The sequence below is a fragment of the Lupinus angustifolius genome, chromosome LG16, assembly GCF_001865875.1.
Source record: "Lupinus angustifolius cultivar Tanjil chromosome LG16, LupAngTanjil_v1.0, whole genome shotgun sequence".
Taxonomy (NCBI): domain Eukaryota; kingdom Viridiplantae; phylum Streptophyta; class Magnoliopsida; order Fabales; family Fabaceae; genus Lupinus; species Lupinus angustifolius.
In genome coordinates, this window is record NC_032024.1 from 17,820,444 (window position 1) to 17,848,432 (window position 27,989).

General features: G+C 34.5%; 4 protein-coding genes across 7 annotated transcripts; 2 read left to right on the forward strand and 2 right to left on the reverse strand.

Annotated features, from left to right (window-relative positions):
• Positions 1,722 to 6,650, forward strand: LOC109330194 (mitogen-activated protein kinase kinase kinase NPK1-like). 2 transcript variants are annotated; one of them, XM_019564267.1, is made up of 18 exons: positions 1,722 to 2,101; positions 2,207 to 2,248; positions 2,737 to 2,802; positions 2,907 to 3,017; positions 3,092 to 3,172; positions 3,260 to 3,337; positions 3,444 to 3,526; positions 3,840 to 3,924; positions 3,999 to 4,099; positions 4,431 to 4,470; positions 4,629 to 4,685; positions 4,774 to 4,817; positions 4,960 to 5,107; positions 5,189 to 5,419; positions 5,508 to 5,842; positions 5,925 to 5,992; positions 6,217 to 6,297; positions 6,333 to 6,650. In XM_019564267.1, exons 1-17 carry the CDS (start codon positions 1,820 to 1,822, stop codon positions 6,288 to 6,290), a joined length of 1,926 nt encoding a protein of 641 aa, XP_019419812.1. In that variant the 5' UTR covers positions 1,722 to 1,819; the 3' UTR covers positions 6,291 to 6,297; positions 6,333 to 6,650. The 2 variants fall into 2 exon arrangements, with proteins under 2 accessions (XP_019419812.1, XP_019419811.1); XM_019564266.1 differs by having other exon boundaries at positions 6,217 to 6,650.
• On the reverse strand, positions 6,845 to 12,167 carry LOC109330195. The gene is given in 8 exon segments (XM_019564268.1): positions 6,845 to 7,005; positions 7,007 to 7,097; positions 7,741 to 7,849; positions 8,000 to 8,083; positions 8,558 to 8,637; positions 10,312 to 10,349; positions 11,750 to 11,830; positions 11,934 to 12,167. Coding segments are annotated over 8 exon segments (816 nt in total). The 5' UTR covers positions 12,153 to 12,167; the 3' UTR covers positions 6,845 to 6,891.
• LOC109330117 (mannosylglycoprotein endo-beta-mannosidase-like) lies at positions 13,805 to 20,557 on the reverse strand. Of its 3 annotated transcripts, XM_019564152.1 has the most exons (13): positions 20,283 to 20,557; positions 19,431 to 19,569; positions 18,461 to 18,688; positions 18,258 to 18,316; positions 17,998 to 18,046; positions 17,400 to 17,630; positions 16,511 to 16,680; positions 16,189 to 16,393; positions 15,189 to 15,857; positions 14,849 to 15,076; positions 14,310 to 14,702; positions 14,270 to 14,279; positions 13,805 to 14,224 (listed from the first exon to the last, which is right to left on the reverse strand). In XM_019564152.1, the coding sequence occupies exons 1-13, from the start codon at positions 20,516 to 20,518 to the stop codon at positions 13,902 to 13,904; spliced, it is 2,940 nt and encodes a 979-aa protein (XP_019419697.1). In that variant the 5' UTR covers positions 20,519 to 20,557; the 3' UTR covers positions 13,805 to 13,901. The 3 variants fall into 3 exon arrangements, with proteins under 3 accessions (XP_019419697.1, XP_019419696.1, XP_019419698.1); XM_019564151.1 differs by having other exon boundaries at positions 13,805 to 14,702; XM_019564153.1 differs by lacking the exons at positions 19,431 to 19,569; positions 20,283 to 20,557 and adding an exon at positions 19,167 to 19,202 and having other exon boundaries at positions 13,805 to 14,702.
• Positions 22,573 to 26,582, forward strand: LOC109330305 (protein YIPF1 homolog). Its single transcript, XM_019564449.1, has 6 exons — positions 22,573 to 22,725; positions 22,823 to 22,868; positions 23,248 to 23,328; positions 23,850 to 24,036; positions 24,976 to 25,243; positions 26,206 to 26,582. Exons 1-6 carry the CDS (start codon positions 22,666 to 22,668, stop codon positions 26,410 to 26,412), a joined length of 849 nt encoding a protein of 282 aa, XP_019419994.1. The 5' UTR covers positions 22,573 to 22,665; the 3' UTR covers positions 26,413 to 26,582.

Below are 27,989 nucleotides of genomic sequence, written 5' to 3' on the forward strand. Positions count from 1 at the left end.
AAGGTTTGTCAAAGACACCATGCGAGGATAAAGGGTGTAACACAGACATTGATATAACACAGAGATTGTAGAGATGCCGGGTCTAACATGTGCATTGGCTTGCATGTAAGGGTGTAACACGGTTACTGGTTGACATTAACGCAAGATCTGTGTTGTGAGTATACTCTTTATGACGAGTATGATAGTTCTTTTGAACTATGACTATTAGATTAGACAGGCTGATAGTGGTTGAGGCTTTCAGATGAAGTTTTATGGTTCAACTAGTTGATTATTTAAGAGAGCGATTATTGGTGAATTTTAGTGTAGATGTTTCATGAAATCGAAGTATGTCTTAGCAATTGAGAGATATGCGACACGTTCCATTCGATGGCGGTATGAGAAGTTGCACAAACAAGTTTAAAGAACTAGACTCTTGGTAACATCGTCAAAAATACTCAGAAAGACTTATGTTGAAGATGAGTATGCTCTTATATGGAGGAGTTGTAAATAAAATTAGGCATTAAGCAATGTGAAATGGAATATCCGCTAAGGTGAAGTTTTTTGTGTACATTTACCAAGAAGCGAGATATTAATCTATTTTAATCAAAATGAAGATTGTTGAAGATGCTTGAAATATATTATTGTATGAAGTCTCATATTGCCTAGTACTTGAATAGAAGAATATATCGATGTTATATATTGAACTCAAATTCTTTGTTATTACGTGCACCACACCAAGGGCATTTGGGCTCATTATTGTATTAGAGCTTGTAATTATTATTTGCTAGTAATATATTGGTAGCATCTCAACACTCTTAAAGACATGGTCACAATTGGCTCAACCTGGTAATAAATTCTCTTATCTTGTATTCTATTTATTATTATGTTATTTATTTGATTGTCTATAGTCAATGTTATGCAACAATCGATTTCGTTATACCAACTAGGGGTGAGCATGGGCCGAGTTGAGACGATTTAAGATTTGTTCTTACCTGACCCTGAATGTTGGTCGGGTCGTTTTTTTGAACTCGAACCTAGACCCGAAGCTAACCCGACTAAATATAATATATACTCATTTTACATAAAGTATTATCAACATTATTTATTATTATGAATATGTAATTTGACTTATAAAATGTTATATATATATATATATCATGTAAATATGATGAAAAAATTAGAGAATCAGTGATACTTTTGACCAAAAAAATATCATTGTTCTATACACATTTGAATAAAGACATATACAAACATAAAGAGTGAGTGACTATGAGAAGGGTCGGACCGGGTCATGTCTGGTCCCTACCCAACCTTAAATATTGTTCGAATCTAATTTTTGAACCCAAACCCAACTCTAAACCCGATAAAACTTAACCTTATTTGGACTCGATCATGATCGAACCATACCAGACGAACAGGTAGGGCCTTATCCTGATCGCCCCTAATACCAACAACATTCTAACTCATAAAATGACATAAAGCACTAGAAAATATTTCTAGATATATAAGTGTTAAGTTTAATGAACTAAAAAATAATGACTTTTCATTTGAAATTATATAATTGGAAAACTAGAGAAATAAATCATAATGATTTGTTCTAAAAAAATCAAGTTTAGACATAAACATTGTGCTATAAATTAACTAATTAACAAAAAAAGTCCATAAAATTATAGAATTAACAAAATGGCCCCGAAATTTAAAGTTAATTAATTCGAAACGTGAACAAAATTTGAAAACTAATATCCTGAACTTCTTTTCCCTCTTCTCTAACGTCTCTCTCTCTCTCTCTCTCTCTCTTCAAATTCCATTTTAGAGAAAGAAAGAGATTCATAGAATTCAAATGCAAGATATTTTCGGATCAGTTCGGCGATCACTGGTGTTCCGTGGTTCGCCGGAGAACGAAGAACCTTTGTCTTCTCTCAGAGGAACCATTGTTGACAAGATCAGTTGTTGCATTCGAAATTCTAGAGTATTTTCCAAACCGTCGTCATCTCCGCCGTTGCCTCCGCCGCCGCCGACTACGATACGATGGCGCAAGGGCGAGTTGATTGGATGCGGTGCCTTTGGTCATGTTTACGTTGGAATGAATCTCGATTCTGGAGAGCTTCTAGCAGTTAAACAGGTCAATTTTTATGTTAATATTTGGATTTGAACTTGTTTTGGTTTCTTTTGTTTGAACTAGTTGTAGTTTTAGCTTTGAACATTAATTCATTTCGTTGTTTTTTAGGTTCTGATTGCGGCAAGTAGCGCTTCGAAGGAGAAGGCACAGGTTTGTTGTTTAATTAACTTCTATGTTCGTGGACTTGTGATTTTATCATTGACTAGAGTAATTTGATGAAAGTCGATTATTGTTAACTATTCATATACACTTGGTTTTAAACTGTGGTTGTGATCATCACGATGAGGATTGGAGCCATGTGGTGTGAATTGTTTTGTGGTTGCAAGTTTGTTTTTGAATCTGATGCAATTTGATGCGGTTTTGTTGCTATGGCATAATTGCGATCCGGAACCACATCACAATTGCAAGGTGATGTGGCCATATTAGTGACTGCAATCACAATATTTGACTGTGGTGGTGGCTGCAACCATGATATTGTGGCTGCATCAGGTGATGCGGTCTGTAGTTTGAAACTTCTAGTCTACACAGTGCCAAATAATTGAAAGAGTAGTTGACTTCTGGACGTTTGGTTTTACTTTTTTGAGATAAGTAGAATTATTATGCTGTTGTTTGATTAATATTCTGCATACTACTAACAGGCTCACATAAAAGAGCTCGAGGAAGAAGTTAAGCTTCTTAAAGATCTTTCACATCCCAACATTGTTGTGAGTATCATAATAATCTAATGGTGAATGATACTGACAAGCCAATTAGTCCACTCAAAGTATCACTTGACTGAATAGTTTTCTTGTGTGTGTGCGCGCTGTAGAGATATTTGGGTACAGTTAGAGAGGAGGACACTTTAAATATTCTCTTGGAGTTTGTTCCTGGTGGATCCATATCATCACTATTAGGGAAGTTTGGATCTTTCCCTGAGGCTGTAAGTTTTACCTACCTAATTAATGTACTAGGTATTTCTATATGCGATATTATTTCCACTAATTCGTTCAACAGGTCATAAGAACTTACACAAAACAAATACTGGTTGGACTTGAGTACTTGCACAAAAATGGAATCATGCACAGAGACATCAAGGTGGCTTTTCTTATTGTAATGTATAGATATTCATGCTAATTTGGTTATTTTCGGTGGCTGATGTTCAAATATATAAATAAATTTCAGGGAGCCAATATCCTCGTAGATAATAAAGGGTGCATAAAACTTGCAGATTTTGGGGCATCCAAGCAAGTGGTTGAGCTGGTAAACTAAGTCGTATCTGATTCTCTACTATTATAAATATTGTTTTACCTTTGTGAAGGCTCTTCTCTTTGCATATTTGTTGAAGATGTGCGTTGTTTTGCTCTAGGCTACTATTTCTGGTGCCAAATCTATGAAAGGTACTCCATATTGGATGGCTCCTGAAGTTATTCTTCAGACTGGGCATAGCTTGTAAGGACATTAACCCTCTTCACATGTTTACGATATATTCTTATACTCTGACATGATTAAAACTGTGGCTAACTCCGCTTTCAAAGTTTCTTGTCATATGCTATTTGAGATAGTTATTTGTCAAATATGAATTTGAGTTCAAAGGTTATACCTTTCAAAACTTACTAATCAGCAGTCTATTATATAGTGTGATTGAGGCCTTGCTTAATTTTTCTTTTATTTAGTTCTTCTATGAATGTGCTTAACATCTTTTTCTGATGTTGTCTCTTTTGAAACTAAATCACGATATTTTCATACACTGATGCCTTTTCAGCTCTGCTGACATATGGAGCGTTGGTTGTACTGTGATTGAGATGGCCACGGGAAAGCCTCCATGGAGTCAGCAATACCAACAAGAGGTATCCCGGATTCTAACTCCTTAAATTCTGTTTGAGATGCTTTCTGAATATATACTAAAATAACAGACCTTCAGGTTGCTGCTCTCTTCCATATAGGGACGACCAAGGCTCATCCGCCAATCCCTGATCATCTATCTGTTGGAGCAAAAGATTTCCTGATAAAATGTTTGGAGAAGTATGTTACTTTTAATTTTCTCATGCTTTCGTTCTATCTTAGTTTGCTCTGATTTGTATAATAGCATAAATGAACTCTCGTCTCTTAAAATACATGCTGGGAATTTGATCACACTAAACGTTCTGGAGGTTTGTGAGGTGGGAATGGGTTTGGGAGAGGAAGTTCTTTAACTCCAAACATACGTTCCATAATATCAGCTGATTATAATATTTTAGAGAGAGATCATAATAAGCATATGTCTACTATTTTTTCCTTTCAAATTTTCTTTACTATTATATTATCTGATTATTTGACTACAAATGCTACATATAAATATATAACCCTTTTGTAGGGAACCAAATTTGAGACCATCAGCCTCAGAATTGCTGCAGGTGATTCTATGTTTATTTCCATTCTGACCGTGCATATGAAAGCTACAACTAGTATCTTTTTGTCCCATTTCAGTTCTGTTTTCACTTAATTGATATCATTTTCTTGCATTAAATATTCAGTTCACCCTAAGATTAACTGAGTTTGTAATTGGGTGCAGCATCCCTTTGTTACTGGTGAATCTGTGGATATTCCTCCTCTGTCATCCACTGAGTTGGTATCTATAATTCAAGTGATATTTAAGATGCTTTTCTGTGTATTTTTATAAGCCAATTTTTAAGGAAAATATTTTTTGCTTCTGACAGGGAAATTTTGAAGCTCCATCATGTGCCCCAAATGTTGAACCCTTGTAAGTATTGGAATGTTTTTTTCTAAGATTTGGCAGTATTCTTCTGTGGCACATTAATAGGTTCTTTATTTTTGTTGTTATTTGTTGATGCTAGTAAAATGGTAATATGATATTGGTTAACAAATGTTTGTCATTTATGTAGCCTTTGCTCAACTGAAGATTCTCAGGACCTGGGAAATAAACAGTTGTGGGGAATGAGCAATGATGATGACATGTGTGTGATTGATGACAAAGATGAGTTCTTTCAGTGTGGTGACAAACAAAAATCATCGATGCCAGAGAATATTGAGGTGCATTTAGGTCCTTAAAGATTGTTATATTTCATATGAAATTAATGACTTTCTCTAACCTTTTTTTTACATTTAATGTAGAGTTTCAACCCAATGTCTGATCCTTCTGATGACTGGGGGTGTAAATTTGATGCAAGTCCAGAACTGGACCATAGAGAAGTTCACTCGGGCATTGATGAAAGTTACATGCCACCCGGTCATTCGGGGGAAAATAACGGGCATAAAGATTTTTCCTTTCCAAGTGTGCCATCTCTGACAGAGGACGATGAGGAGCTCACAGAGTTAAAAATTCAAGACTTTTTAGCTGAGAAGGTATTGGTCCTTCTGCTGTCAACTTTTCTCGATCGTTTTCTCTAGACTACCTGTTGTGTCATGTTACGACTGTATGCATATATTGCAGGCTCTTGAACTAAAAAAACTTCAGACACCTTTATACGAAGAGTTCTATAACACTTTAAATACATCTTGCTCTCCCAATGTGATCAGTAGCCCAAGTGATGAAACTGGTTCCCGAAGATACTTGAAATTACCCCCTAAAAGCAGGTCACCAAGTCGGGCACCAAGTAGCACTTCATCGAAAGCAGTTGACAATGCTGGAAGTCCTGGAAGTAATGACAGGTCCTCATCAATTTTAAGCAATCTAAATGATCATGTTTCAAAGGATATTCCGGCATCTCCCCTTACTGAAAGGAGAAGACTGATAGTTGACTCCCAGCAAGATCCAAGTAGCCCGAGGTTTGTTTGTGTTAATTCTTTCTCCTAAGCATGGGCTATTTTCAGAAATTGAGTAATATAAGTATGTGTGTTGTTCTTGCAGTCTAAGCAATTCTGAGAGATTGAGGAAGTGGAAAGAAGAACTTGACCGAGAGCTTGAGAGAGAGCGAGGTTAGAAGTTGTTTAACCAGTTGCTTTGCTTCTCTTAAGTACTAATTTGATTATTTAATGTAAGCAAGAGACATAGGGAATTTACCTTATATTTGTCCTTCTGTAACATGTAACATCTAAGTTGTCTCTCTGTTGTGCATAATTGAAAAATTAATCTAGATACACCAAACCTAATCTCTTGTTGGGTATAATTCATTAATTTCTGTCTTGGAACAATGTTGCAGAAATGATGCGCCAAACTGGTATGGGAGCTTTACATAGGCAAAGAGAACGGTCGAGATTTGCATCGCCCAGCTAACAAGAGACGAGCACTTTCTCGAGTGGATTAGCCACCGAGACTCCGGGAGCGAAAACACAAGAATTGCTGCAGTTTTGTTGGGTTTGTTAATACTTAATGTTATATATCCAATATGGGTCTTTTGCCATTTGATACGTTCAGATTCTTCAATGTTCTCATATATCCTTTAACTTGTCCATGTTTTTGTTCCATGTAAAGCATTTTATGCAGTGTTGCTTGAAAATTATAACTTTGCTTTGGGGTTAAGAGATAAATGCATGTCTCAAGTTTATACCCAATTGTATTATGAATATAGAAATAATCAAAACTGTGTGGTAGAAGATTGCCTATGAATCAATTGCTTGCTCCTTTTCTTTTTCATTCTAGTAATTTTGATAATTGAAGTTTGATTTCTGAATCTTATTTCATGGTAAACACAAGCCACAGACTGAACCTAGTGATCACAAAAAATATTTGCTTAAGCAACTTAGCCTCTCTATAAAATGAAACCAATACATGAAATTTAAGTCACTTTCTTGTTTCATAGAATTGAAATACAAGACTCATAAACAACAAATATATAACAATGCTTTTTCTTAGTAGAATTAAAAACAATGTCTCACTAAACTAGTGTCATAGTTTGAGGACTAAAGACATTAACATAGGCATAGTTGGTATCCAAAATGTTAAAACCAATCAACATGTTGGCTTGAACTTTTGGGTTGCTTCTTTGGTTTTTGGTATCTGTTATTCTCAAACTTAGCTTTAGTTATGAGTGAATAAAGCATGTCTGCCTCAGCTGATGTATCATAGGGTGCACCTAGTACACTGCAAAATCAGACAAAACGAAATGAGAGATTAATGGAATGGATTGCACAACAAAGGTAGCATTCTATATGTTGAACTCGACCGCGACGCGACCTGAGAGGCTCCAACCACAGGGGAGTCCTATTGTTACCAAAGCATGGGAAGAATAAAGAGATGCAAGTGAGACATAATGTCTTAAACTAAAACCTTAAGGTAATAATTCTATTAGACTTTTCTACTTATACAGTCTTTCATCCAATGTGAGACTTCACACTTGAATAAAGCCAACAATATTTTCCCCTCAAGTGTGGGTACCACATAACTACCGGTCTGCTCCCCCTAAAGTCCATCATATCTCAACTGAACCATCGGCTCTGATACCACTTGTTAGATCCAATCGTGGTCGGGAGCCTTCAATCACAGGGGAGTCCCATTGTTACTGGGGCATGTAAAGAATGGAGAAGCACAAATGAGACACCATGTCTTTAACCAAAATCTTAAGGTAATTGTTCCATTAGCCTTTTCAACTTATAAACTTTTTCGGTCATCCTCTCATATCCAATGTGAACCTTCAAACTTGAATAAACCCAACACTATATGATAGTGAAGAATAAGACAAATGGGAAAATCAAGCAAGACAATTTTGGTGAATAATTAAGGTTACCTATCAAGTAGCTCCTCCAATATAACTCTTTGTGATGGAGTTACATAATGAATGCAACTTCTAGGGCATTGTCCAACAGCACATTGAACTTGGTAATCATCACCATGACCTAAAGTATTCATCAACCATGATAGTATTTATATAACTACCAAAAAAATGTTATTTATATAGAACAAGATAAAATATGTGAAGACAAGACATTATTTACATATATCCCTTGATCAAAATTAAGAAACTAAATCATATATAAGCCAAACACCTTGAGAAGATGCACGTGCTGTTCCAGTTGAAGAAACATATGTGAAAGCATGAGGGGATCTTTCCACACATGAATTTGAACACCCTGCAGAAATTTTAGATTTGACAAATGTAATGGAAGTGAACACATATTTGTTAATTCTCAGTTCCGAAATTCTTAAAGATAATAGAGTTGACATGCTTTCGTGTTAGATCTGTTGTTAAATATGCTAAAGTCGTATTTTAAATTGCAGTTGCAGTTACAAAGTTGTGGTTATTGTGATTGCAGTCATTTCGGCCGTTGCGATGCGCATTGCAGCCGTTGCCTTGTGAATTTTTTTTGCGATTAAAAAAATATTTTTGAACTCGATGTGGTTCGATGCAGACCGATACGGTTGCGCTGTGGCCTGATGTGATCGAATCATTGTGATTTGGTGTCACATCATAATTGCAGTGTGATGCAGTTGCACCGGCCACCGCAACTACAATATTGTGGGTGCGGTCCGCAATTTGAATCACTGTACTAGAGGATATGAAAATTCACATCAAAATTCAAGGGGAAAAGTGGCATAAACCCTACCTTTGCCAACACAGAGAAGCTCATTAACAAAAAGATCATAAGCTTCACACTCCGGTGTATCAAATGGATCTAAGCATTCCCTACAAATGCAATTTTGAATGTTAGTGTTGCAAAAGAATGCATATAGTAACTTTCAAAACATTATGGAGTTGAAATTAATATGGATCAAAGGAAGGAAAACCCACAAAGTTTGAGCTATTTACAATTCTAGTGACTAGACCAAAGTGGAACCTTCTTAAAAAATTTGGCACCATTTACTAGAGATTGTGTTATCAGCTTCTACAGCAGTGATGTGAAACATTTCAGCTCTTGCATGGTTGTTATATATATATAAACTTGATACAAGGTGAAATGCAAATCGGAATGTTCATCTTCTAATATCTATCAGATATTCAACATGATATCAGAGCTAGTTTTTTTCCGATGTACTATTCATTTTTCTCTTGGATTCCTCCATTTTCTTTGAAGTTAATTTTCTACCTCATTGTTCCTCAATGGCTACCTCACAGCAAAAATCAACCTCGTCCTTTGTTTCTCCACCACTAACTAGCTCAAACTATCATACATGAGCCAGGGCGATGTGGATCGCATTGCTAAGCAAGAAAAACTATGCTTTGTTGACGGCTAAACTTTTTATTATAAGCAAATGTTAGTATGTTAGTATTTGCAGTGGGTGAGACTCGATCCTTATCATTTCGTTCATTAAAACCTTCACCCTAAATTACCATGCCTTCTGCACTCAATTCTCTCTATCCGGCTTCGGAATGGTGCAACCCCATGGTCTTAACATGCCTTACATGTTCCATGTCTCTCACATTGGCACCATTTGGTTAGATAAAGCTTCCGATGTTTGCACAAGTGAGATGTTTCTGGCAAGGAAAAGCACTCCACATTGCTCGTCTGCGAAAAGAACTCTTCGCCTTCGCAAGGGGAATATCAGTTACTTTACAGAGATGAAGATTATTTGTTACGAGCTTTGCAGTTTTCTTCGGGTTCCTACTTGTGCCTGCAGAATTCTTGTGCTTGCCATGTTAAGTGCATCATCGAAAAGTTTTGCAACAATGACGAGTTCTCAACAGTTCGCTCGCAGAATTTGTCGAAATTCGATGATTCATGTGGTATTGGTCTTACACTGGAGCACTATCAAAATCTCACCAATTTCACCATCAACTCTTCTTCTAATTCTCATAACTCAAACTCTTTGACTTAAAATTTTCACAACTTGGATCCTAGATTCTGGTGCAACCTATCTATCTCTTTTTACCACACTTAATAAATTTCAACTATTTCTGCTAGTCCTCCTAATAGTTCTCATGTTATTGCATCTTGCTTTCGCACTACCAACAAAATGTTGGTCACTAGATCCCCAGGTAGATCAAAAGGTCAAGTGTTCGATTCTTTGGAGTGACATTTGTTGAGAGGAGAAATCACGCACGCCAAAAGGAATTAGTTCTTTTTCCATAAGATGAGGGGTACCATTAGTTATACCAAAAATCTTATTTTCGCACTGTCTATTTCGCCGATTCCTTAGTTTCATCCAATCTGTTACATGTTCCCCATTTTACACAAATTATCATATAATCCTTTGTGTCTACCTCTCTCATAACATGTGACAATTTCACATTCATAAGAGGATCCATTCCAAGGCCAGAATAAATAAAACAACTCATGTATGAAAATTAGAAAATAAGATTCTGATGTATTTCCTAATTTCAATACTGAAAATGTTGGAATCTAAAAAACTAAAGATTTACCTTTCAATTATCTCTGCTTTGGTGTAGTTGGATAGTATCTGCATCAACACCAAGTATTATGCTGCAAAATTCATCAGTATGCTATGTAGCAGCAATGAATAGAAAGAATGAAACCATAGTAATAGTACTTAGATCATGTTTGAATGAGATTAAAAAATGGTAAGGAAACATCTTCCTTTCTTTGAAAAAAGACAATGATTTGTTTACCAAACAAACAAAACTTTTTTTTGGGTATTACCAAGAGTATCCTCACCTTTTTGTATAAGGAACTAATCTCTTTCGGGGTTCGTGGCTGTCCCTTCCAACAAGTGTCGTTTTCAGGAATCAAACCTCAACCTTGGGATCCTACAACCATTATATATCAAACACATACAACAACCAAGCTTTTATTCCACTAGGTGGGGTCGACTATATGGATTCAACGACATTATAATCTTCTATCATAAATCATGTTCATCGACAAAATATTGACCTTTGAGTCTTTCTTAATCATTTCGCTCATGGCTTTTCTTGTTCTCCCTCTTCCTCTAGTAATTGGACAGCCTCCATTTGATCTACTTTTTTTAGGGGTCTTCTTTGCACATGTCCAAACTAGGGGTGAGCATGGGTCAGGTTGGGACGGGTTAAGGCATGTCCTTACCCGGCCCTAAATATTGGCCGGGTCATTTTTTGAACCTGAACCCGGCGCTAGACCTGAAGCTAACCCGGCACTAAATATCGACTCGGTCAGCCTTTAAACCCGACCCTAAATCCAATTAAATATAAAGCACACTCATTTTATATAAAGACTTCTCAATATTATTTATTATTATGAATATATAATTTGACATATAAAATAATATATGTATATATATATTACTAATCATGTATATATGATTAAAAATTAGATAATCAATGATATTTTTTACCAAAAGGTATCATTACTCTGTACACATGTAACTAGAAACACATACAAACATGATGAGTGAGTGAACATGAGATGGGATGGGCTAGGTCATGCTTGGTCCCCTACCTGACCCTAAATATTGACCGAGTCTATTTTTTGAACCTGAACCGGCCTAGACCCGATCAAACTCGACCCTATTTGGGCCCAATCATGATCGGGCCATGCAGGGTGAGCTGGTAGGGCCGGGTCCTGCTCGCCCGTAGTCCAAACCATCTAAAGCGTGACTCTATCATATTTTCTATAATAGGAGTTACCCCAACTTTATCCCTAATGCACTCTTTTCTAATCTTATCTTCTCATATTAGCAAACACGTCTAAACATAAAAATGATTCTACTATAAACGATCATAAAATATTTGATAAAAAGAGCGGCCTAGAATATAAATGAAAAGACTATTTCTAAGATTTGAACCCTGATCTCGGGTGGCAAGTAACCAGTTAATCCAAACACAATGTCAAAGAAAAGTAATACAAGTAGTAACTAGTAACCACCTGGTATGCCTGAATTACACTGAGAATCATAGCATCAGAATTCCCTTCATCTCTATTAACATCTGGATGAAACTGCTTCACCTTTTTTATTATAATAAGAAAACAGAAACAAACATCAATAAGTGAGGAAAAAAATGAATAAACAGATAATGAAAAAACATCATTTTGATTATTATATAAGTACTTTTGATCTAAAAGCAGCTTTTATATCAAAAGCAGAACAATCAGGATTAACTCCTAGGACATCATAAGCTGAAGCAACAGAAAGTGGAACATGGTCTTTGTCTTTGTCTTTGTTTCTGTAACTGAAACTAACTATTGTTGGGTTTTTGTTAACTTTGGTATAGAATTGAAATGGAGTAATAGTAATGGTAGTTCCAAACCATGATGAACCCATTACCATTATTTTTAGAGAAACACAAAAGCTACTTGTACTTGCTTTATTTTATATGTATCACTAGTTTTTACACTTCATTAGATTTGACTGATTTTTTTTGTTTCAGAGATGTATTCTCGCATCGGTGACAATCCTGTCCGAGCCGATAACATCACATATATGGGGGCTAACTCTTCTAGTGGGTATTTTTTCATCCACTAGATTTGAACCGAAAGAATCAAACATGTACCACTTGAACCAACACATGTTGGAATATAAGATTGTGTTTAATCTTATCCACACAATAGTATGAAGCTATGAATGTCTTGTGTGATTGTGAAATCAGAGGGTAAAAAGCTAGTTAGCAAAAACATACGAATTTGGATTTATCTAACTCAATTTTTTGTGCATATTTCAGTTATACTTTTTTAATCATTGGATTTCTTTTTTAACAGTTTAGATCTTAAGAAATAAAGTTAATTTTATCTCTCCAATTAAGATGGATCAAGTGATTAAAAATAATGACTTTAGAAGATGCATACAAAATTATAAATATTGAGTCAGAGAATCTCTTCACTTAATAATCAGGTCAATGCTAAAGAAGCACAAGAAAAATGTTGAGAATAAGATTTAATAAAATTGAGAGAATGTTACTAAAATCAAGAAAAAGTTAAAAGAAAATATTGGATCATTGATATTAAACTTATATATTTTTTCCAACACTTCTTACTAACCAATTATATCATATTTTTCTAGTTTTATATTACAAAATAATGTTTTATCTATGAAAATGTGAATAAATATTTTAGAGCAATATCCTTAAAAAATGAAAATTTAAATTTATCTAATTTTATTTTTGTAATAATATTAAAAAAATATGGAGTTCCCAAATTCGGCTGTGACCTCCAACAAAAATCAAACTTTAGTTTCATAAGTAAGCTATATGAATTAAATATCTTCTTTAATTGTTTCATTTGCCATTTTTTTTAGCTTTCCTTTGCCTCTAGAAATTGAACTAACTATCATTTAATCTACTTACCTTACCAATATCCTCTGCATATGCCCAAATAACATAAGGCACGGTTCTACTATCTTTTTGTCCAAATCATATAAGGCACGATTTTACTATATTTTTTACCATAGGAGCTATCTCAACTTTATCTTTAATGTATTCATTCATAATCTTATTTTATCTAGTGTATTTCTCCGTTAGTTTATTCCCATAGTTTATCTCCTAACCTTAAGTAAAAATCAAGGTTATTGGGACCGAACGGTCCGACCGGTCCAACCGTCACCCGCTTAAATAAACAGTCACATACACCCTGAAAACCGGGAACCTTTTCCAAGCCGTTTTGGGCCGTGGGAAAACCGGTCCAACCGGGTAAAACCAGAATAACCCAGTTGGTTAAACCAGCCGGCTATAAGAAATAAAAATAAAAAACACAATGCAGTAAAAAAACGTAACTGCACAGTGCACAACAATTCTTCTTGCATTATGTAAAACATGATATTGATAAGTATGTTATTCACGTATTTTAATTAATTATATAATATATGTAAATATATATGATAATATATAATATTATAATGTTGTCCAGTCCGACCGGACGGCCTAACCGGTTAGAACCTATACTTGACCTCTTCCGGTTTGATGTCCGGCTCGGGTTTCATAACATTGGTAAAAATAATAAAAAAGATCTCTCTCTTTAATACATTTGTTAATGGTAACATGCCTTGATCTTTTCACAAAGTTGAGAGAACTATTAACATACAACTTCACAAAATGTTATGTTCTGCATTGTAATTCCAACCATGCAAAGTAACTCTGGGATTAACACCTAAAGGGACCTCAAAAGATATGTTAACAGATAAAGCCTCTCCTGGAACTAGTGAGAAATAGTTATCTGAGTAATGAACAGGTAGAATTCTTGTGTCTTTACCTTCTTTGTATCCAATCTTTGAAGCATCATGAACAGAAAAATGAAGAAAGAAAGCAACACCAACATCATAACCTTTTATTTCTGAAACTTTCAAACCATCACTTTTCCCAAAAAAACTTCTATGTATCCTATTAAACCAACTCAATTCATGTTCTTTATCAGTGCCATTATGTGCAGCTTCCACTGAATCTGTACCATACAAACCATCCATTAGCCTAGCTGATGAACTGTGTTCATATGGTAAATCTTTTCGGTATTGACTTTTAGATGTGTTCTTCACTAGCATTTGAATAATGTAGGTGGAACCTTGTACTGAAACCTTGGATGTTATCATGAGAGGTATATTCTTCTTCCTATATGGTTCCAATAGCTTGTAATCTTCGCCCGAAAGGTGCAACCAATAGAAGTTTCTAGATATGATTCTATAATCTGACATGTTGTATAGTTTGAGGAGAAGAAAGTATGCAGGCTTTGGATTTTCTGACTTTGGATACTTCATCTCAGCAATAGGTTCTACTTTTTTTGGCAGTAAAGAGAGATTTTCATGAACACTGTAGTATGGGCATGTTCCTTCAAGATCCCACACTGAAACTTCAATAGCTACATTAGACAATTCTTCTGATGTAGTATTAACAACCTGTTTTAGGAACACGAAGTTATACGAAACCTTTAATGAACTGTTCTGTAATCAGTTCCAGGGAAAAAATGTGAATCATATTTGTAAAATGAGTCAAATTTGTTTATTATCAACTCATAAAACTAGAACTTTAGTTGGATACTTACCTCGATAAAATATGTAGCCAGATTAAGCTGCACATGAATTGGCTCCGCAGCGCATCGACAGCCGTAGAAACCTGCTGTTTGGTCAAGTAGATGATCATAGAATTGACCTCTTAAACCAGTCCAAGGATTTTGTGTCTTCCATATCAATAAACCTGTATATTTGGTCCACATTCGAGAAGTCCATCCCTCGAGAAGAGCTCTGTATTGTATGTAATTTACAAGTTGAGCCTGAGAAGATTATACGTTAAAACTTAATCGCCAACTTCATCAAAAGAACAACAAAGATAGCAGGATTGGAAAATGCATCATGAATGACCACCAGAATGAAAGTTTCCCTCACCTTCAGACAAAAATCATCGAGATCTTTTGCATCACCATAAAGTTGAATCTGATCATGAACCTTTGCTGGTTTCGAATAAGGAATATATTTATGGTATTCCCATATGGGATTTGGAACTTCTTCTACATATCCATTAGGAAGTTTCTTAAACAATGGTATCTGCCATCCTTCCACAGGCATCGTTGCTCTTATGGTAGATGCAACCGGCATTCCCACTGAACCAACCTCTGGATTGAATCCATATTTATAGAAGTCATCCCTGAAGAAACTTTCGGGATTTTGAATTTCGTAAGGACCATCGGTGAAGTTCCCCTTCCCATCAGCAAACCCTTCCCATAATGAACCTTGTATGTAAACACGAGTACCATCTAGATACTGGCTGGGATCCTTCGACATTGGGGACAATTCTCGTATAGGTTTACCATTTTCATCGGCATGTTCAAAATAAGGATGAAGTCTCAGATCAATTTTCAGAGCAGCATTTATATCATCTGGTGGAATTTGTTCATTTCCACCCACCCAGAGGGCAAGACTAGGATGATTTCGTAAAAGCTTGACCGTGTCTCTTGCACAAAACAAAAAAAGGTCATGATCCTGTGGACCTTTCGGATTCGATACTGGGACACCACGTCCATCAACATCTCCAGTAATCCAGAATTCTTGCCATACCTACAAGATTTAAACCAGCAATATGGTCAATTTTCAAAACCAATACTGTCACTAATGTAGCAGAAACATTGAAAAGCTATGATATTGTATGGGGGATCAAAAATTATCTGGAGAAACTGTATAAGTTTCTAAGCAAATCAAATCTACTGTGACCTTTTGATCTAGATGTAGCAGAACTTACAAAGAATCACTTCTTAAGAAAATAAAAGAACATGACCAGATTTCTACGTCGGGTCAGAACATCCCAATATCATAACCAGCACTACTCAACCAGAAAAGACAAGCCAATAAAACAATAAAGAGGGTCTGTACAGGCCGGGCCACAGCTTACCAGAAGGCCATAATTATCACAACATTGATAAAACTCTGGCCTTTCTGCCAGTCCGCCACCCCAGCACCGGATCATGTTGAAGTTCATATCCGCATGAAACTTGATATCAGTATTATACCGCTTCTTCGATAGCCGCAGTAGCCCATCAGACAATATCCAGTTACCTCCACGAATGAAAATTCGTTCCCCATTGACTTTAAACAACCTACAAAATAAGATGAATGCAGCAAACCATATACATCATCACTTAAGATCTTGAATTAATTCGACTAAGAAAAGGTAGAAATTTATAACATTGAAAACATATAAGAAGTCATCATACCTTCCACCAGTAGCATCATCGATATAGGTCTCAATTTTTCGAAATCCGAAGTGATGGCTCCACAAATCTGACTCACCAAATCCGATAACATCGATGACAATAACAACATTGTACAAAGATTGTTTTCCCATTCCATTGGGCCACCATAGATTGGGCTTGGAGAAGAAAAGCTGTTAATTCAGACTGTTAGCACTTGAACAGAAGCATTAAAGCGCACACCACAATGTATTCAAGTTAACAGGAAAAGTAGTAAAAGGATGGTACACAATATTGTCAATCGAAGATTACATATGTTCAACTTTAAACAAAAAAAAGAGGTATCGCTATGATCACTTGGGCTACGATTTTTTTCTTTTTTCTTTGGATCATATACAACAGCATAACCAGTGAAGGAGAGTAAGTAATAACTTAAAAATCTCAATATGTTGAAAATTGAAATTATATATCGTCATCAAGTTTCCCCCATCAGAACGGAATCTTTGTACCTTAGAGAAGTAAAGAAACATAAGAAACCACTTGCTATGTAGAGTACTTTGAAGCTTAAAACAATCAACGGTGTATTAAAGGCCATCAGATTATAGTCCAAGCTCGGATATGAAAGTTGAGTCCAACAATCATAATCACAGTAACTTAGACATATCTAAAAGTTAGACAAACTTACAAACCTATGCGGCACAATGACATGACATAATCCAGATGGAGATGGACAAGCATGCACAAAAACTGTCCAAGATCTCCAAGAGAAAATGGTGTGAAATTGGACAAATTTCCTCAAAGTACCAAATTTGATGAACAAAATGTCTTGTTAATGATTAAATTCTTCATGTGTTAAAGGTCTTGACAGACAGGACTAATCTTTGTCATAAGCACAATGAATGTTGTCACTGACCTCAGGAAACGTATATTGCACCCGCGATTTTGAAGGAATCGAGAGACTTTGAGTTTGAAGATGCTCTACCAAGCAAATGTCATCCTCAACTTCTGTTGTCACTTGGATACTCACGGAACATTCAGCTGTCGATAAGCTCCTATTTTCTAACTCAATTGTTGTATGCAGATATGCTCTTTTATAATCATCAGAAAATGATGAAACCAAGTGGGGATCAATTATTTTTACGGGCTGCACGAAACACATATTGAAATCATCGTACAAAGGTATCTTAGGAAGCAACACCAACTGTCATCAAAATAAACTCTAAAGAATGCTTCATCATATTTACTAATTGTATACACTGCGCTAAAAGAAAAATATGAAGTAGCAATTCCGATATCTAGCCCAAGCCTCTGTAATATCCTAGTTTGTGTTCCAGACATCCCAATGACTCCCCAAAATATATGTCATAAAGTCAATATATGATTGGGTTTCGAATTCAGCAATATTAAACCATGAACTACCGAAGAATAAGGGCGTACAATGCATCAAATAGAAAAAGATGAAGAAGACAAGAGAAAGATGGAATGAACTTAAAGCATTTAAAATAACTCACCCCAGTAACAGAAATCGAAACCTCATCCCATATTCCAGTATTCCTATCTCTGCGATCAAATTTAACATTTGCATTAGGTATGGATACATTTTATTTCACATGGCCTCTCCGTAGTTGAAATTCTCTTCAAATTCAAATAATCAACAAGCTATGCCCAAAAAGAATGATAGGTTTATAGTTCATGAAATTAACAAAACCGAAATATATTATACAACAGAAAGGTAATTACCACAAAACATTACAAATAATAGCAACGTCACCTTATAGGAGCCATCCAATCCCAACCTTCAACATATTGTGTGGTCACATCCTTTCCTATCTACAAAATGGACAAAAGAAATTGACTTAGATATTCCACAAGCGTTAACTGATTTCGTAAGTCTTGAACCGCTTAAATTGATAATGTAATACGAAAAGAAGTGATTTAAATTAATGGATAAGATTTATGAATTGAATTTCTAACCTCGTGATCACCTCCTTGTCCTCCCTCGAGAGGAATTGTCCCGGGATGATTTGGAGGGTGAACAAGAACAGCAAGCAGGTTATGACCATCAGGATGAATAATATCAGTGACTTCAAGAGAATGCCTTCGAAACATTCCTTTGTCTAAGCTAATTTCATGCCCGTTTAAATACACATCCGCATAGTAATTGATTCCACGGAAGTTCAGATCACAGTACTGATTTTCTAACTGTAAAGTGCCAAGTAATTAATGATGTCTATGAAGAAAACTTCTAGCGTAAACATGGATCGTTCAAGTTTGGGATAGTACGCCAATCACAACATTAATCACATCACTGATTATTAGTTGTTATCTATTAATTAGTAATATGATTTGTCTAATAGACTAATGCACTGAAAATTAGGTGCTCAAGCCTCTCCAAGTTTATGCAAGAAACAATCTATCCATCTATACAGCCCCAAAGAAAGAACATCAAATACGAAACCATTAGAATAACCGAGTTTAACTTCACCTCAAAAACTAGCTTATGGTAAAGGATGACCAAATCATTATAAATGTTCATTACTCTCTTCATAACTCGTATACTCGACCAATTTGAGACTTTAACACTTAACAAGAGCCACATTTTTATATTCAAATATGAAATAAAATCACATTAAATGATGCCATTTCAAAATAATGTCCTAAAGATAAGGAGAATATATACCAAGTTACAATGAAAGAACATCAAATAAGAAACCGTTAGAATAACTGAGTTTAACTCCACCCCAAAAAATTAGCTTATGGTAAAGGATGACCAAATCATTATAAATGTTCGTTACTCTCTTCATAACTCGTAAACTCGACCAATTTGAGACTTTAACACTTAACAGGAGCCACATTTTTATATTCAAATATGAGAATAAACCAAATTAAATGATGCCACTTCAAAATGATGTTTGAAATATAAGGAGAATATATATATATATACCAAGCTACAATGAAAGGTTGTGAAGAACCAGAAGGTGTAATGTTCTCTTCCAGAAACAGCAATATCTATGATTGACTCATTTTGCAATCCATAAAAAGGATCAGGTATTACTTTGTTCTTCACCAATGTCCCTAGAACACTGTCAAAGCCAATCAAGTCAAAGATCAATCAATCAAATAACCGGATTTCAAGCTCTAACTAACCATCTTATCATCAAAATAATCCAAATTCGGTTACTTCAAGTTTTCGCGGAATCCACAATACTGAAAACTCAAACTAATCCTTAAAAACCACAAATGCGGATCAAAGTAGTTTTCTTGTACTAATAAAGGACAAATTTGATATATTTTGATTGACTAATTGAGCTTTTTCAATTTTTCAAGAAACAATGATCTGCAAGAATTTAATATGTAAACACTGAATTTGTAACTCTTTTTTGATCAAATCATATATCATTCATATGTTAATCATCATTGACTCTCAAACAAATTAGACCGAAAGTGCGTAAACTTTAAACTCTAACTACAATCAAAATAGGTGTTAGCTAAAATAATAAATAAGTAAAAAACAATGCTAACAACATACTCTTTTCGACGAGAGCATATCCAGTGTTACTCCATGTGCTAGTGATTAGTTGAAAATAATATATTTAAGTTAAAAAATTAATCATTAATTAGACATCGTGTCTAATTGAGTATTGAGTGAGTCTCATGAATGTGGGACCCACTGAAACAATTAGACATCGTGTCCAATCTATTGAGTCCCATGGATGTGGGACCCACCGAAAACATGGTGTCTAATTGAGTGGGGTGGATCCCACTAAACTGAATTGAGAATTGAGAGAGAGATTACGTTCCAGGGACGAGAGCATTCATCCATGGTGGGATTGGAGAAGTAGTAGGAGGAGGAGGAGGAGGGTGAGTAGTGGTGAGTTGGGTCCCACTAAATTCAACCTCCGTGGACCTGGCTGCCAACCACCCTGAATCCAGTGACATCTTGCGGTGTTGCTCCGCCATGCAACCACCTTCTAATCGCCGGAACTTCAATTCAATACGATCAGATCTTTGACATAAGTGAATGATAGTCATGTATATTATGGAGAGAACACATAGTTACTAAATTGGACACTTCATTAATACACTTGTCAATAAAAAAATTTAGTTTTTCAGAGGCGTTAGGAACATTTACAAGTATGTGGGGCCAATTCTCTTATCGGTATTTTTTTCACCCACAAGACTCGAACTCGAGACCTTATTTAACTTATTTAAGAGAAATCAAATATGTACCACTTTAACCAAGGCTCGTTGGTATTTTGTATTAGAGATTTAACTAATTTAAAAGATTAAATTGTCTGGTTAGACTGAACGACTTTATATATAATTAATAGGTATATATAACATAATTATATATAAATGCAAACTTTTATACAATCAATAATTATGTTAATCATATTTGAATAATATATCTTAAGCTTTTTTTTGCACTGAAGTAAAATAAAATATTAGAGTAGTATTTCATATTTTTATTAAAAAAATATGTGAACTGTCTGGTTTACTTTCTGAGTTATTGCGGTTTAAATGGATTTAACATGGTCAGACCAAAATTTTCCCGATTCAAAATGATCTAATCCCTCATTCTGTTAAGATCGTAAATCAAAGTTGTTTTCAAGTGAAGTCAATGGTTTGACCATTTAGACCACCCACTTCAGTCAAGTTCTCATGATATTGGATGATATACAAAATATTTATATATCTCACTAGGAATATGAGTCTTACACTATGAAATACAAAATACTATTCTTCTCATTTGTTTGTTCATTATTCCTCACAAGTTTATTTTATATAGTGAATGAGAGAAATGTTTTATAACAAATATATGATAAATGATTAACTCTTGTCATATTTTCAAAACACTTCGAAAATGTTACCTCAACTTTCTAGGTTAGACTTTATAGTCTTCAAGGATCAAAGAATAATTGCAAGACGCTGGAAATACCATCACTGTATGTATTTATTAGATCATCTACTAAAGTTCAATAGCTATGTTCTCTCATCAATTAAAAATGATCGTCAACAAAAATAAACACATTCAAATGGGTGAGATTTGTGGGGAGGGTTGAAACCTCTCTTGATAGATTTGGAATGGTCGGAACGAATACAATTCTCTTATTCAAGGACTTGAAGTACATTTTTGAGGTGGAAGAACATTATTTGAATGAAGAAACTCATAAGAATAAGAAAGTTTGAGTTTTTAAATGGAAAGCTATATTGGTTTTATAGTTTTATTAAAATATTTGAACCCAATATAATTGATAATGCAAAATATATACTATAATATCATTTTACAATCGATAAAAATGATGGTGATGACTATTGTAAAATCAATTGAGGTTGTGGTAGAGATAGAGATGGAGTCGGAGATGGTAATTATAAGGACAATACCAACCTCGGAGGTAGTGAGGGCAATGAGCAAGGTGATTATGATGACAATAGTGATAATGGTAACAACGACAATGATAATAATAACAATGAGGATAAATGAAAGAATGACCCGAGGTAACATCAAGTGGCGGTGATGAAGATAATGAGATGAAAAAGTAAATGAATATTGATATGTTATGTTTTATTGTTATAAACAATATTTTATCACATTGTATAGTAAGATTTTTTCTATCATCTATTCAAACAAGATTTTGTTAAATAAATGAGATATAGATAGCAAATTCTTTAGTATTATGTCATTCCATTTTTAACAAACCAATTTCCTTTTTAAATATTGTTAGTATCCATTTGTTTGAAAATAAAAATAATATTAATTAATTCATCTTATATATTCTAACATGTGTTTTATTTCACTTCCTTCTAAAAGTTTTCATTTTAGAATATATTATAAAAAATAAATAAGACATATGTCAAATAATCAATAAATTTAATAACATAAATTATCTCACGATATGAGGAGATATTTTATACTTTTGAAAAAATGAGTAATTTTTATTTGAAAATTGGGTAAAGTTTTCATTCCATGGTTTCCAATGGTTTAGGCCCATAACATCATGATCCATAACAAATTGGGCCCAACTTGTGTGAATATTGAAGAATATAAGTAAACAAAGAATCCACACACATATATATATATTAAAGAAGAAAAAGAAAAACAATTAAGAAGAAGAATAAGAGAGAAAAGAAAGTGAGATCTATCTATTTACTTCTGAAGAGAAGAAGAAGAAGAAAAAATGATGTCAGGGAAGTATCAAACGATTGATAATCAACGTCTTCAAGGCGAATCTGTACCTGTTAGTTTTCTATTTTCATTATTTCAATTTCGATCTTCATTTTCTCTATTTTTTCATTATTCAATTTCTCATTTCATTGTTGTTTTTGTTGTTTCAGGCAGTTTCAGATCCAGATCCAGCTATTGTTACCGTCAAATTCGCAGGTACTATTATTTTTATAGCTTCAATTATAATTTCGTTCGATCCACGTAGCCGACTCGAGAGATAGTTGTAGTCTTAACTGTCGATGAATCATGTGTTTTATTTAAGCAATGTGATAATGCTTGATTATTGTGTACTGTGTAGTGTGAAATTTACTTTGATAGTTTGTATTACGATTAAATAATTTGAATTAATACATTTTCCGCAGTTAGGTTCAACTAGATTATGCAGCATGAAGCTAGATTTTTCTGTTTGTAATTTGAATCTGTTATTAATAGCATGGATATAGAAATCCTTCTATCTTCAGTGTTGTGGAGCTGTTTATTTTGTTGTAATAGTTGATCTGATTCTGATATCAATTTTCTGTTTTTTCCTTTGTAGATTCGAATCTGCAGACGTTTCCTCCATCTGGAGCACAGGGAAAAATTAGCGGTGGTTCTGGACCTCCTCGTGATGCTGATGGTAAGTTCTAGTCAAGATTGTACTCATTTTTTTAATTTTCTGTTTAATTGCAGACTTGTAGTAATTATTTGATTGGTCTTTGTTTCGTGCATGCATACGAGTTGTTTGGTACATACTACATAGACTGTTGTTGATAATATCTGGTAGATTTTAGTTTTCTATTGAATATCTTCTATATAGATTCAAAGCTTGCTAATAAATGTTTCTGTTGCTGTGTGCGGATTAAAAAAGGTGTTCTTCATTTTCATGTTATGTTACTTGAGTGACATATTCAAGTTTTTTTTATCTTGTTGAAAAAAAGAGATTGCTACAACATTAAAGGACAAGGCAGCTAAGACTAGTGTGTGAAATAGTAACGTGATTCATGATTTTTGCCCCCTTCAGTGAACTTTCTTCTGGATCTGTATGTGTGTGGCTATACTCAGATGCATTTGACCAGTATTTTTGTTTATTTACCCAGTATTTTTCTCCGACATATGTCTGGCTTGTTTGTGTTGAATTGTTCCGTTTGTTTTATGCAGATACATTTTCAAAACCTGTTTCTGGTTCTGAAGAACCCCAGCAGAGTGGTTGGCTTCGGACTTTTACAGTTGCTGCTTACAAACCGTACTTCGATGTTGATACTTCAGACGTTGTAGAAAGGATCAGATACTCACTCGTTCCATTTACGGGAACTTTTAATGAAAAAACTGCTAGCAACCCTGATTTGTAAGTTGACTTTGTCTTTTCCTTATTTAATTGACTGATACCGTGTTCTGACATTTTCCAATTATCATGGATATTGATTGTACCGTTTTAATGAAGAAAAGATGTAGCTAAATTGGTGTGGCCTGCCTTGTTGTGCTAATATATATGATGTTAATGAAGCACTATAACATGCTAGTGGTTTTGGTCTTTTGGGTTGTGTTTCCCCCTTTTTTGGGGAGTCCTCTGCAAGTCTTCTCATCACAAATTGAAGACTGATTTTTAAAGTATATCTCTGAAACAAGCATATTAAACTGTTTGTGATAAGCTGTATCACATATAAATTTGTTTGCTATAATATTAATCTGTTCGCTATAAATTATGGAGTTCTGTGCTCACACTTCAATGCTTTTAGCTGCTTCATCTGTTTAGTCCTTTTGCTTTGTATATGAAAGAGATGACATAATGTAAGTAAGCTGTAGGCTTTTCTAGTTGATCCCTAATAACTGGTGGAGAAGTGAACTTAATGATTAACAATAGCCAGTAACATTTATGTGATCTATAGAGCCATTCCTAAAAGCTTCACTGTTACGAGGAGCGAGAGTCGCTACTTTAAATTGGAGTTGAGCATTTTACGCACAGCTGATAGGGACTAACTCTTGCATCAATGCTGTTAGGTTGGAAAGAATGACCCGTCCACAATGGAGGTGGACAATCTGGACTTGTATACCAATTGATGCAGAATAGGAGAATGAAAGGAATTAGGAGTTTTCATGATATTGTTCCAGTAGATGGCTTTCGATATAGTAGTTGACCGATACATTGAACACAAGGAAAATCCTTGAAAGAAAATCGATGACCGGAAATATTTGTTGTAAAATAGCTTATTATAATCACTATGAAAATTACAATAATAGTGTCTTAAAGCCAATGTAACCTTGAGTTCACTATAAATGTACACAGATATGGACCATTCTGGATTTGCACTACCTTAATATTTGTAGCAGCATCTATTGGCACATTTGTGACATACATAGCGCACAAGGTGAAGAACAAGGAATGGGACTATGACATAAATCTGGTGACTTGGTCTGCTGGTTTGTTCTATGGCTATGTTACCATTGTTCCACTTTGTCTGTATGTAATCCTCAAATACTTCTCTGCACCGGCGGGCCTTGTCCAACTATTCTGTCTATATGGATATTCCCTTTTTGTCTTTATTCCAGCTCTGGTAAGTTTGTGCTTCTCAAATTTCCTTCCGTTTATTTGGTTAAATTAATCTTTAGGTCCCTACAGTTTAACTTAATTTTTTTAGTTCTATAGTTTACAAGTTTTTAGTTGAATCCTTATAGTACTTTTTAAAAAAATAAGTCCTCATAGTTAAATAGGTTTAATTAAATCCCTAAAATGGGTGGCCAAGTGTATGAGACTCTCACCTAGCGGTGTTTGGGGTGGGTAGATGTATGCAAAATAAGCGGAGAGACTATTTTAAAGATTTGAACCCTGGACCTCGCGGTAACTAAGAGTCTGTTTGTAAGTTGAGTTTTAGAGGGAAAGAGAAGGGAAAGAGAAGGTTTAGAGTCATCTCACAAATGTATTTCATTTCTCCCAAGTCTTTCTCTCCATTACCCTCTAAAAACCAACTCTCAAACATGTCCTAAACAACAATCTTATCCTCGTGTCGAACCTCACCGTCTTGATTATAAATTAAATCCCTATTAATTATAAAAATTGTAACCAAGTCCCTGCAACTAGTAATCACATGGACTTGTTTAAAACATTTTTGAAATTGAGGGATCTAAAATTTGTCTGTAATCATGATTTATAATAGAGTTATGACGTCATATTTTTCATATTGTCGATCCTGTCTAGTGAGAATAAAGCCTGGATGTTGTTGTAGATACCGAACAACAACGGTAACCCAATGTACAAGGGTCCCATCTGGAGTGTTGTAACCAGCCTTGCTCCTACAATCAGAGAGGCCGTTTGAACTCGGGATCTCGCGGTCATAAGAATGCAACCCTACTCTTCCGTGCTGAGATTCAATTGAAAAAAATTAAACTACAGGATTCTATTTAAAAACCTAATGAACTTGAATGGCCTATAGAATTGATTGAACCCTTTGATTTTAAGGAAGTATGAAATTTAACATTTTCATCTTAATGTATTCTCAAACCCATTGTTTTTGTACAGTGTATGTCAGTTGTGCCGCTGGAAATATTCCGATGGGTGATTGCCGGAGTGGCGGGGTTAATGTCAGCAACATTTGTGGCACTTAATCTCAGGGCACATATAGTCTCAGCAGGTGAAAGGTGGTTCTTTATTGTTGCTGCCATTTTTCTTTTACAGCTTGCTCTAGCTGTTGTACTCAAGATTTACCTCTTCACAGTATCAGTTTAAGAGTTAATTGGGCAACATGAATGAAATATATAATGAAGAAATAGCTTTTTTTGGCTTTTAATGTTTTCATTAAAAACAATTTGTAGCTGAGATATATAATTCACAGATTAATCCACTGTGTATTCTTTCATGTGGCAAATATAGAGGTGAATAACTTGTGATTTTCGTAACTAGAAGTTTACATGTTTGTCTTCTACATTGCAAGTGCAATGTCACACCTGGTGATTTAAATTGCATGCTGCAATTGCGTATGTAGTCATAATGTGGTTGTGGTTGTGTTGGCTGTATTTTCTCACAATTGTGGAAAATGCAACATGATTTCAACCATGATCTCGAGCGCAATTTAAAACTTTGACAATTTTTGTTGCAATTGCTTCAATTTTTGTTACAGTTTATATACACGACTTTAGGCTTCTGTGCCGAACAATTGTTACTGGGACTGAGTTATGCATGGAAGAGTATTTTGCATGGATAATCTCTTCCATAAAATTGAAATCTTTATAAGTCTCTCAAGTTAGATACAGTGGGCAATCACAATATTAATTATAATTATCATTTATAATTAACTAGTCCAGTAACATTGAAATCTGGTTGAAAAGCTTGGTAACCAAACTATATTTGAAAGAGTGTCTATTATTATTTTGGGGTGAGTTGTTTTAAGAGTTCAAATGGCTTTTAAAGCCTCATTATCAATGTTTGGTATGTTTTCTTGCCTTGCTAACTACTTACTAGTGCTTCATTAGCAAATTAACTTTTAGCTCACTCTTTAAGCCATGAACCTAATATTCAAATTTAAACCAACAAAGTGCACAATACTGGTCCCTAGTTACACTAATGTATATGAATTTAGAGAAAAACAGGATATAGGTTTATTAAGTATATTGATCTTAAAATCGTTTTTATATTCAATGGTCTGGATTTACACATTTTAAACAGAAAAACAAATCCCTGAAATTCCAACTCATGAAATTATGTTATGACCATACAATTATGCCTGACAAATTGTCAAATTTAGCAGTATTTTACATGATTTGGTTCTTTGATTTGTCAAAATACAGAGATTAGGCAGAAAATAGGAATATTTTATGTAGAGGTGTAGTTTGACGTTTATTACCACTTTTACAAAAATCGTCATTCATACACACGACTTCTATTTAAAATTTGTGGACACAGTCCACGGTATTACTTTTTTTAATATTTATTTTTTAAAGTCGTGTACCATAAACATAATTTTCATTTGTAATTAATGGTCTAGTAGTTATTGTTTTACATGGTAAGATAGAGATCCAAGTTACAACAAACACTCATTGTTTATTTTTTTTATTTTTATAACTTTGAAATATATTATTTGTACAAGGACTACAATGAATACATTTATTCTTAATATACAATAAAAATTGTATTAATGGTACACGACTTTAAAAAATAAATATTAAAAAAATTAAAATCATGGACTATGTTCACGAGATTTAAAAAAGTAACATCAACCTCCAATTCTATATGAAATAAATTTTTTGTAAAAATACACTATATTGTCAAGCGAAAAAATGTTAAGACATTCTCGGTGTCAATACCGC

Coding starts and splice junctions, on each gene's coding strand:
- LOC109330305 (XM_019564449.1), top strand. CDS start 22,666: ATGATGTCAGGGAAGTATCAAACGATTGATAATCAACGTCTTCAAGGC. Junction 22,869..23,247: donor TGTTACCGTCAAATTCGCAG/GTACTATTATTT, acceptor TTTCCTTTGTAG/ATTCGAATCTGCAGACGTTT. Junction 24,037..24,975: donor ACTGCTAGCAACCCTGATTT/GTAAGTTGACTT, acceptor AAATGTACACAG/ATATGGACCATTCTGGATTT.
- LOC109330117 (XM_019564151.1), bottom strand. CDS start 20,518: ATGACTATCATTCACTTATGTCAAAGATCTGATCGTATTGAATTGAAG. Junction 18,317..18,460: donor GACAAGGAGGTGATCACGAG/GTTAGAAATTCA, acceptor TCCATTTTGTAG/ATAGGAAAGGATGTGACCAC. Junction 16,681..17,399: donor TGCAATATACGTTTCCTGAG/GTCAGTGACAAC, acceptor CTGAATTAACAG/CTTTTCTTCTCCAAGCCCAA.
- LOC109330194 (XM_019564266.1), top strand. CDS start 1,820: ATGCAAGATATTTTCGGATCAGTTCGGCGATCACTGGTGTTCCGTGGT. Junction 3,018..3,091: donor TTGGATCTTTCCCTGAGGCT/GTAAGTTTTACC, acceptor TTCGTTCAACAG/GTCATAAGAACTTACACAAA. Junction 5,993..6,216: donor AGAGCTTGAGAGAGAGCGAG/GTTAGAAGTTGT, acceptor ACAATGTTGCAG/AAATGATGCGCCAAACTGGT.